At 38.3% G+C, this 11,383-nt stretch overlaps 1 protein-coding gene across 1 annotated transcript in view; it reads right to left on the bottom strand.

Annotated features, from left to right (window-relative positions):
• LOC107756546 (circadian locomoter output cycles protein kaput-like) overlaps positions 1 to 11,383 on the bottom strand; it is a 64,549-nt gene that overhangs the window by 8,907 nt on the left and 44,259 nt on the right. Inside the window, exons 5-11 of the mRNA XM_016573706.1 lie at positions 10,786 to 10,877; positions 9,857 to 9,946; positions 6,238 to 6,361; positions 5,538 to 5,651; positions 3,184 to 3,302; positions 2,952 to 3,034; positions 673 to 754 (exon numbers count right to left, since the gene is read on the bottom strand). Of these exons, the coding sequence (XP_016429192.1) occupies positions 673 to 754; positions 2,952 to 3,034; positions 3,184 to 3,302; positions 5,538 to 5,651; positions 6,238 to 6,361; positions 9,857 to 9,946; positions 10,786 to 10,877 (704 nt within the window). The remainder of the gene's footprint in view (positions 1 to 672; positions 755 to 2,951; positions 3,035 to 3,183; positions 3,303 to 5,537; positions 5,652 to 6,237; positions 6,362 to 9,856; positions 9,947 to 10,785; positions 10,878 to 11,383) is intronic.

Here is an 11,383-nt window from a genome sequence, read left to right as displayed (position 1 = left end):
CCACACCACTCCAGTCCATCAATTAATGTCTTTTGAAGTGAAATGCTGCATGTTTGTGAGAAGGAAATCTATCATTAAGGCATTTTCACTTTCAACCATCAGCAAAATCCATAATCGAAAATCCATCATAATACTTCCTCCAGAGAAAAGGTTCATCCCCTGTTGTCCTCTCACATCAAAACACAGCAATATATTTGTTCAGAACTGTTTTGGACTGTTTTTGCTTGTAAATGGTGCTTGATCTGCACACATTTCTCTCTTGATTCAGACAAGATGAATTTTTTTAATGGAGAAAGCAATATTATGGATGAGGACTGGTATTTTAGCAAGTAGCAACGGTTTGAAGTTAAAAACGTCTTAATGATAGATTTATTTATTAAAAACAGTTTTTCATAAGAGCTTCATAAGTTGTTAAGTGATGGACTGGATTAATGTGGATTACTTGTGGATTATTGTGATGTTTTTATCAGCTGTTTGGATTCTCATTCTGACGGCACCCATTCACTGCAGAGGATCCATTGGTGAGCAAGTGATGGAATGCTACATTTCTCCAAATCTGTTCCAAAGAAGAAACAAAATCAATCTACATCTTTGGTAATCTATCAATCTTAAACATGAAAAACTATTTATTAAACAAACACCACTGTGTGTGTTTCCTGGGCATGTGTAGACCTTGATTGAGGATGTTGCCATATCAGATGAGCTTTCCTCCAATCCAATCTCTCTCCTTCTTTCTGCTCGGACTTCAGCATAGCTTTAGATAGAGAAGAAGCATTTGTTTTTACTTCTCATTCGTTTAACTCATATATTTATTGTGAAAAGCTGTAGACTGATCCTGGAATGTAGTGAATTTTTGAGAATATGCTCAATTTTGAAGGCCAAACTAAGATTTGTAGTAACACAATCTAACCACTAGATGGAAACATAAGTTAAACAAAAACAACAGATACTGTAAAACACTTAATTAATTGTGCTGACTAGTTCAAGAATATTAACTACTCTTGAAGTAGTTATGAACAGGCATTTATACACAGATATCTGTAAGTTACAAATATTATTAATCCTAAAATATTTAAAAAGCTTGAATGTGCTTGTGTGAGCATTTATTTAAAGTTGTTTGTATGTGTCTGTGTGTAAATAAAGAGACACGTTAAGATTCTCCATGGCTACTTAATCAAAAATATAGTAAAACAGTAATACTTTGAAATATTATTTTAATTTAAAATAACAATATATTTTAAATAAATGTAATTTTCTTGTAGTTTAAAAATACTTTCCCCAAAAAAATAAAAAATCTTACTGACCCCAAACTTTAGAATGGTTATTATATTTTTTACGGTAATAATATATATAAAACATACAAACATTAAAAATACACACACACACCAGGGGCGTTTCCTCCGAGGAGGCAAGGGAGGCAGTGCCTCCTAAAAATACTAAATGAGAAAAAAAAAATAGTACTACAAAACTAAAACAATACCAATATTACAAAATATAACATTAAAAAGTGTATAAATCACTCGTTTTTCTAAAGAAACATTGTCCAACAGCGACACCAGCAGGTAAAGTTACAGTGGGAGTCGGCGTCTCTTTCGCCTCCCCTGAGCCCATTGAGTTTTAACAGACCCCCTATGGTGTGTCATAAGTTTGGAGGGGGGTAACTGAGAATGAATGGGGGGAAGTCACATGAGAGGAGGCAATGCCTCCATCGCGATATGATTGGATATGACTGGTTAGTTCAGCTGTGATTGGTTCATGCGATAAATCCCGCCTCTTGAGAACAATATAATGGCGGTAATGGGAAGACTAATTAAAAAAAATAAACAATTCAAGTAAAAACAAAAAAAAGTAAAAACTAATTTAAAAAAGTAAACAATTCAACACACTTAAGATATAACCACTTTGTTGATCTGTGGGCGTTTTAGTGAGTAATCAGCTTGGTGAAATTTATTTTGTCTGTGACCAATATATGACAGATGATCCGAGAAAAAGAAAAAAAAAAAGAAAAAAAAAAATGTTAAAAAGCATAGCTGAACATAAGTTCACAAATAAAATATATTGTTTAAATTGTTACTGCCTTGAGTTATTATTTTACAATAAATGTAAAATACTTAAAAACACTAACTTGATGAGATTCATGCTTGGCTTTAATAAATAGAATATTGATTACATTGTTAATGTAAAAATATAAAATAGATTTTTTTTCTTTTTCTGATACTTCTGTAATATTTATTTAACCAAGGAAATGTGACTGGGACATGAATTTACATTTGACAGAGACAGTAAACCATTTGTACATTTTATAGGTTGATTTCCCAATGTAAACAGTGTTTCAAAACACTTTTCTTAACCGGCTTGACACAGCAACACTGGTTCAACCAATAGCATGATTTTGGGTACGGGACTATCTGTATGACTGAGCAAGAAAAACACAGGGAGTATTTGGGAAACCTGTTTGAAAACCACAATATTTTGAGTGAGTGATGTAGAAATTACACGCTTCTCCTTTAAAAGAGAGAGTTTGACGAGACAGCTCGAATGTACAATTATAGCGCTGTAGGGAACAGGAACATCCAGTACTCGCACACACACGGTTATGTAACTCTCTGGGGGTCACAAATGCCTCCTGAGTAAATCATCTCTATGCTGAAATTTATGAATGGCCACAGCAGAATAAAAACATCATATTAAAATACGAGTGTGAGAACTGATTCAAGCACACGCACATCTGATGACATTGCTGGCCCTCGCAGCCGTGCGTGGGACAGCGGAAAGTCTGCATTAGCAGATGTAAGTGGGTCAGCAACTGATGAATGAATGAATCAAACAAATGACATAATCAGAAGGAGTCATGATTCAAATGGACGTAAATGAGTCATGTTGCATAAAAGACCATGCAGAATCACAACATCAGAGGAGTCGTTTGCATAATGAAGCAGCATTTGACTCACCTATGATCTAAGAAGAGAAATTTCCATTCCAGGCTGTGTCTTGATGTGAATTCATCACACACATCCTCCACGTTGCACAGATCCTTTAACACACACACAGACAATAAATCTGTCCTTCCTTTGACATAAGGATGAATGCAAGCAAAATGTGAGCACTGATTTGTGAGCATTGATTTTTAAGTGCATGTAAATCAGTGTGTTTGTGTGTATGTGGGGGTGGTTCCTCTGTTACCTTTAGGAACTGAGGGGTCACGAGTCTCACTGTGGCTACGAGACAGATCTGCTCCTCTAGTGAGGACTGCAGCGTGCGTGGGAACGCCAGCTCATAACCGTTACTTGAGGACAGAGGCACTGTGACACACAGAAAACATGTTCTGTTTAAAAAAACATACAATGACCAGATTTTAGAGATCAAGTATTATTCTTAGGCCAAGGTACATTTTACATATATTCCACTATCTTCTAGTGGAAGAATGGCACTGAAAGAATTTAAAATGTATTTTTTCTTTCCATTTTTTTTAAATTCCTATTTTGATTTATTATTATTTTTATTATGTTCATCTTAATATGTCTATCTGCACAGTCTAAGAAGCTGAAATTGTATTCTCTCTAAAACTGTGTATGTGACAAATACAAATCTTGAAGAAAAGTAAAAATAAATAAAAATATAATGTAGTTTTTAATTATATTTTAAAATGTAATTATATTTCAAATTTAGTAAAATAATAAAATGTTTGTAAAACTATATATATATATATATATATATATATATATATATTTTATTTTAAGCAAAATGTATATATACACACACACACACACACACACACATAAACAATAAAAACATTAATTTTATATTATGATTTAAATTGTATTTCAAATAATAATAGCCCTAGTAAAAAAGTAATATATTTAAAATACATTTATTTCATACCAAGTATAGTTCAAATCTATTTACATATTTACTGACTCGGTCAAGACTTACTGATATAAAAATTATAATTAAACTTTATTTGGAGTACTACTTGTGTACAATGCACATTTCTTAATATTACGCCTAAAATGTGTTTCAATGTCACTGTTGATGAGGATTATAGGTTGTCAGTTCACCTTTTACTCCTTAATCACGTTCTGCACACACATAATTCACTAAAATACGGGATTGACAACCGCATTCAACAACCGCATTAACTCTACGCATTAAATTCTACGCAGTGTGTACGGAACCAAACTGAACAACTAGTTGTTAATGACGTATTTAAACTTGCATCAGAAATGTGTCTTAGTCTGTATGTGAGATGCAAGAAAATAAAAGTGAAATAAGTCTTAACCTTAGCACATTTTGACACGGGGCTAGTTGCGCTCCCAAGCCCTGCAGTAAAGTGTCAGTGTTGCCAGATCTTCATAGACAAAAAAACAACAACAAACAAGGCCAAGCACAAAAAACACCCAAATGCTTTGTTTTATAACACCAAAAAAATGTATCTCATTTCTGCAACAGACCACTTTATTAACTCCATTAAGTGCCTAGCTTAATGAGCTAAGACCAAACAACATGCCTAAAAACACCTGTAAATATGAGGACATGGCAAAACGGCAAGACAGCGCTCTCTTAAGCAGCCTCCGGAGCATAAACAAAACACAGCACGTCTATGAGCATTAAAATAGATTAGTTTAGTTAAAATCGACGGACAAAAAAAGACTTTAGCCGAAAAATGGCAGATACCAAATGGCTAAATTCTTATTCACTCCCGCAAGACGCCAAAATGTTTCTATGGTTACAAATGCGGGAGTGACTGCTGTTCCGTACACACACGGAACGATAATTTACAGGACTCACTCCCGCATTTAATGCGGCTGTCACTCCTGAAACTTGCATTGTGTACGTGGCCATTGATCTTTAAATGCAAGATATAAACTATTTAAATGCAATAGTTCCACTTTAGCATAAACAAATATATTTCAGTATATCTTTAGTACGTCAGCGCTACTTCCGCACAATTAAATTACAATTGAGTATAAAGGGTATTTTATTTTTCGAATATAAAGGGTATTTTTATTAGGCACATAAAAATGTAAATGTATCTGTAGTATACTTAGCATTTCAAATACATTTTAGTACATTTATTTTTCACTAGGGAATTCAAGTATATTTGAATTATTTTATACTAAACAAATAAGATAGTAAATAATAAGGTATTTAAATTTATTGCAAATAAGTGTTTACAAAGAACTAGCATAGTTCTGTCCATGGCTTGAATGTTTCCTGTCTATTTCAATTCCAAGATTCTTCTCATTTTCACATTTCCTATTAGCAAAGATGTAACCTCACAATGACATTCTACATGCAAATGAGGAAACGGACCAATAATTCCAACATAGGCAAATGCCTCCTCCTCATGAAATCTCTTCCTCAACCAAATGCACAGAAAGAAAAACAAATGCGTGTTCATTCCAAATGCTTGTTATCACAGCTGAAGTTTACTTCTAGAATCACGTAATAAAAAATGTATCTATCCATCAATCATTAGTGTCTCTGTTTGTGTTACATGTGGCTGGGAGTACTAAAAGTGACAAATAAAAACCCACCGTTATTATGAAACTTGAAATCTCCAACAAATTTGACATATTCGTACGTGGGCGGTTCTTTTGGGTCAATGTTTCCCCTTGCTAAATGACAGCAGAACTCGACATGTGTCTCATCTGAATGAAAGAAAGAAAAGAAAAAGAGTGCACAGGGAAAGGAAAGAGACTATTAGCAGCTGATATAACAGGAATTCGGTTTGTCAGACGAATACACAAGGTTGAGGCTAATGTTCTATTATGGCTGTGGCCCCAGTGTGACTTTGATGATTATCCTAAAATAGAGTACAATGACCTGACTGACTGTACAACAGTCTCTATGTGTGTGTGTTTGTGCACAAGCGAGTGTGACCAGTGAAACAGAGGTGGTTCTGCTGATCGAATAAGATAAATAATCAACAGTGACTGTTTTTTCAACCAGTATTATTATCTCTCAGTATTGGTGAGCGTGTGTGTGTGTGCGTTTTAGGGATTGGGGTCAGGGTAAGAGATGTATGTGGGATTATCAGAGTGTTGTAACAGATAATCTGTTACACTGTACGCACTGAGCCTCTATAATTAGCCATGAGTGTAATCATAGAGCACACTACAGCCAGCCACTAAGACAGCACGCACTCACAGCATACTGCATACATCTGTGTGTGCGAGTGTGTGTGATAGATTGTGTGTTGATCTGTGCATGCATGCATACTGTATGTATACTCACTGCTGTTGAGTAGGTCCACAGCAGAAGGCTCTGTCAACAGCATGTGTGATGACAGAAGTTTATACACCTCTCCATGTTCTCGTTCTGGCAGGAAGTTCAAAATGTTCTGGTCCACCATATCTGACTGAGACACAGCAGTATCCATGACAACGTCACGCCTTGCTCTCTTTCATTAGTGCTACACAATGCACTACATTTCCCACAATATTAAGCACTTACGTACAACATAATTTCACAAGAAATCTAACACTTTTCACATATCATTTTTAAAAATAATTTTAAATAGTATAACATTATTATTAAAAGAAGTAGTAGCATTAGCAGCAGTAGTATTTATGGTTATCAATTAAAATTACACCATCAAAATAAACCACCTTGTGGCAGTGTTGCTACTAAAACTAAATCTATTAAAAATAGCTTTTGGTAATGGATCCTTTTCACATTTTCGGGTTTCTCAAAAGCAGAAGATGTCATAGTTGGGTAACTTCTATAGAGGTTAACTGTAGACTACATCAAATATGTTTTTTTTTTTTTTGCATTTCCATTTGTAATTGAGGCAAAGGTAATAAAATACCAATTATAGTGTCATAAATGTACATTGTCACGCCCCTGGACTCTATCTGTGTGTTTTCCTCCCCCCACGTGCTCCATGACCCAGTTTTCCCTCATGTTCAATTATGATCATTTGTTCCAGGTCTTTCCAGTTAATTTCCTTGATTAGTCCCATTACTTTAACCCTGTGTTTTCCTAAGTCTAGCGTCTGGTATTGAATGTTCGTCTTTCCCCGCTACGTGTGTGTTCCTGGTTCCTTGGATGTTTATTAAAGGGGTTATATGATGCTTTTTTAAAACGTCTCCTCGTTCCTCTCTCCGTGCTCCTCACAGTAGCGATCGTGACATAGATAAGTGTTTTTTTTATTAAAATGATAAATGTGAAATAGGTCCGTTTGAATAAAGCTGAAATCAATTAGAAATGGTGCCAACTAACTGAAATACATAAGCTAAAATGTCAAACTCATTAAATCTCAATCACACATCAAATACTATGTAAAACTAACAAAAACTAAATGACTGAAACCATATCAAATACTATGATCTTATCTATGCACAATCAGCTTGTAACACTCCAAAGAGAAAGGAAAATTTTAAATCGCATCATATGACCCCTTTAAAGTCTGTTCGTTTGAAGTTTACTCCACGTCTCCTCGTTCCTCGCTCCGTGCTCCTCACAGTAGCGATCGTAACAGAATACCAGACCGAAACAGTTACCTCTGTGTGTTCCCTCCGATTTTGTTTCCGTTTTTGCTCAGTGTTTTGTTTCTGTAGTGTTCCCTTATGGATCCCCACGCCCGCCCTGAATACCTCCTCCTCCTGCTTGAGCAGGGGGAAAAATCGCTCGAGGGCCACACCAGACTGTTCCTGGTTCTCGCCAACCTCTCCAGCTACCCGGACGACACGCTCTGTGCGTTCTATGACACCAGTCTAAACCCGGCTTACAGAGTGCCGTCGTCCGAGGAAGGCCCTTGAGTGAGTTTCGCCGCCTTTGTGGAGTGGACCCTGGTGAGACACGGATCCCCGTTCACCAACTGCACCGCGGCTGAGGGTGAGCTGATTATACATCTGGGACTGCTGGACTTCGAGGGGGACCTTATAGACTGGGAAACAGAGCTGGAAGCGGACTTGCCCCCTCTCCTCTCTCCTTCGTCCCCGCTGGTCATGTCCAGCCCTGAGTGGGCTCCCGTTTCCCAGTCCAGTAAAGAGAGGTCGACCATCCTGCGCCTCGGGACTCCACTCCTCCGGCTGCGCCTCGTCCCTTTGTCCCTCCGGCTCCGTCAGGCTCCTTCATCCCTTCGGCTCCTCCTCAGTCCTCTGTTGCTCCAGCTCCACCGCGGCCTTTCGGATCCATGTCTCCGCGTCAGTCGCCGGTGCCCTGGCTCATCAGCTCTCCGCCTCGGGCTCCTCCGCCACCTGCTCCGCCACCGTTGGGGGTTCCCCTGGAGTCGGCGGCCATTCCTCCTCCATGGCTCCTCCCTCCGTCGGCTCCACCGTGGGTCGCCATCATGGTTGTGGCCTGGGTCCTGCTTGGCCCCTCCTGCTCCAAGTCCTTCCTGTCGCCTCCCTGGCTCCTCCCTCCATCGTCACCTCCCTGGACTCTGCCGGGCCCCGCCCGGGTGTTCTTCCTCCTCCCGTGCCTCCTCCCAAGTTTCCACCCGTGCCCCCCCTCTGTTGTTCTACGGCGCGAGGACGCACCTTCCGGGAGGGGGGCGATATGTCATGCCCCTGGACTCTATCTGTGTTTTTTCCTCCCCCCACGTGCTCCATGACCCAGTTTTCCCTCATGTTCAATTATGATCATTTGTTCCAGGTGTTTCCAGTTAATTTCATTGATTAGTCCCATTACTTTAGCCCTGTGTTTTCCTAAGTCTAGCGTCTGGTATTGAATGTTCGTCTTTCCCCGCTACGTGTGTGTTCCTGGTTCCTTGGATGTTTATTAAAATCTGTTCGTTTGAAGTTTACTCCACGTCTCCTCGTTCCTCTCTCCGTGCTCCTCACAGTAGCGATCGTGACATAGATAAGTGTTTTTTTTATTAAAATGATAAATGTGAAATAGGTCCGTTTGAATAAAGCTGAAATCAATTAGAAATGGTGCCAACTAACTGAAATACATAAGCTAAAATGACAAACTCATTAAATCTCAATCACACATCAAATACTATGTAAAACTAACAAAAACTAAATGACTGAAACCATATCAAATACTATTCAAAATATTAATAAATACTATAATAGTACAAAAAGAATTCTAAAACTGCCTTGTGGATAGAGGCAGCTTTCTGCTGTTATAGGAGCTAGTAGTTCCATCCAACCCAACCACCATCTCAAGAAAATCTTAAGAGTATTAGCACAATCTGAGTAGATCCATAATGGCTACATGGCCTTCAGTGCCACCTGAGTTCAGCTTGTTCTGTTCTTCAATAACAAGGGTCTGCTAAGCCCTCATCTCTGCTGAATAAGGCCAAAGGTCAAGGTGGGTTTGACAGTTTGAAAGTATCCATCAGTATCATCCAACCGCATTTGTAACTCAGACACAGCAGGAACCGAAATAAAGGTAAAGTTTGGAAGCAAATCTCATTAGACTGGCAGCATGTGATCACACAATGAATGGAATTTGACGCATTTGCAGCATTAAGAAGAGAGGAACATTGATTCAGGTTTATGAAATAGGCTTTTTTTCTGTAATAAGTGAAACCACTTAACTGCCAATAACCTTCCACTTCAGTTGGGGGTATATTTTTCAGACAATTTCAGAAAAATATTCCATGAGCCATAGCACTTATATACTTCATATTTCATGATTTTTAGATACTGTCCAAATACAATTGAAGGTCTAAAAAAATGTTGAAGCATTTCCTAAGGACTGTTGTCAACAGCCTACAGAAAACCTGCCATGTGTGGGCTGCCTTATCTAAGTTTAGAAAAACATGACGATTATATTACTAATCTGACTAGTTTGTCAGACTAGTCATGGCATTCTCAGAGTTAAAGTAAAGCATGAAATCAAGTCCTCTTGGATACATTGGATTGGGGTTTATTGCATTGGAATCCCATCCCTCACTTACCGGTAGATGACCAATGAGAGACGAGACACTGTCAGATACATATATGATGTTCCCATCTGTGGTAAGAGCTATTAGGAAACCATCCAATGCCTGTCATAACACAAAAAAAATTCTGTTATGAATCTGCAGAAATTCTCATAATATACTGATGACAATGTTCCTTTTGTTATTTAAGAAATAGTTTATCTAAAAATGAAAATTCCGTCAGTACTGAATCATCAGTCATTATTCAGTGAATGATTGAACTGAACTTTGAATATTGGTCTTGTCCTCACACAATGTAATAAATGGGTATTCAATTCATCATAGCTGAGAAAGCTGCTTATGAAAAACCTTGGTAGCTGAAGAATGTTGTCTATCAGCCTCTTGAGGTCGCACTGTTTTTTTTTTCATTGTTTTCTTTATGCAAGGAGAAACAAATGAGGGATTCCCCAACCCATACCATCTCCCACATTGCTGCTTTTACATGCCTTATTCACTGGACTTGTACCTTGGCAAATCTAAGACTGGGAACCGAGAAGAGCCAGAGGTTGTTTTTGAAAGGAAGTGTTCAAGTGTGAATGTTTCCTTAATGCTGGAAACTCTGGGGATAATTCAAAAATGCCCCATAAAGCTCAACTTCCGGTTTTAAGGCTTTAGGAATGCTGTGCACAGGTCAGCCTGACTCTCTTTATTAACATCCTGTATTTCTGCTACATGATTGAAGTTAAACTTACATGAGTTTCCTTTGTTTGTAATGTTTCTTTTTAAGTGGTCTCCACAGTTATGCCTGAAGCAGCGCTATAAGGCATCTCATAGCCTCGCTAAATACATGATGTGTTGACAGCAAGGTACTTAAGAAATACAGCTGGAGTGTGGAGTATTCCCACAGGGCAACAGAGAAACTGAAGGTTGATGAAGCAGATATGACGGTTACAAGATTCCTTTACCTCCAGCATTAACTGGGTGAATTCCTCGTTGCTGAGGAAAGAAGGCTTCCAGTCCTGCCGGACCTCACAGGATTCTGTTTGCGCTGTGATCTCTGGAAAACATCAAACAGCGGGAAAATGTTGTGAGAGCTTGATTGTGGAATTCTGACAAAGAAAGGAATTGTGTGGACTAACAGGTTTGGATGGAATAGGTGAAAATGAAAAGAAATTTCAATCAAACAGTAAGGAAGTTGGAAACGGCACTGGGATTGTTTATAGGAGCAGTGAAATCTGCTGCCAGTAAACGTTCTGCCGATGGCCTGACAACTGTGCCCTGGATTCAGACAGGAAATGGAACTGTGCCCATCACACAGCAGCTCCTAGCACACAAAGGTGTTAGAAGTGATACTCCCAGGAGCTTGAAGAAGTTAGCTCCTCTCACCAATGCAAAAATAAATTATTCCGTTTTAATCAAAGTCCAAAATATGTGTAAACCCTGGCATTAGCTAAATAAAACGCAGTCAAAGTTTAAATCAATTGTGGCACTGATAATACAAACCGATCTGAATCAAATCAAACCATCTAACAAAACATACATCTGCAACTCGCTTGTCTTCTA

The sequence above is a fragment of the Sinocyclocheilus rhinocerous genome, unplaced genomic scaffold (genome assembly GCF_001515625.1).
Source record: "Sinocyclocheilus rhinocerous isolate Xijiao unplaced genomic scaffold, SAMN03320098_v1.1 scaffold743, whole genome shotgun sequence".
Taxonomy (NCBI): domain Eukaryota; kingdom Metazoa; phylum Chordata; class Actinopteri; order Cypriniformes; family Cyprinidae; genus Sinocyclocheilus; species Sinocyclocheilus rhinocerous.
The sequence above is the reverse complement of the archived record's forward strand: the minus strand, read 5'-3'. Positions and strand labels throughout refer to the sequence as shown.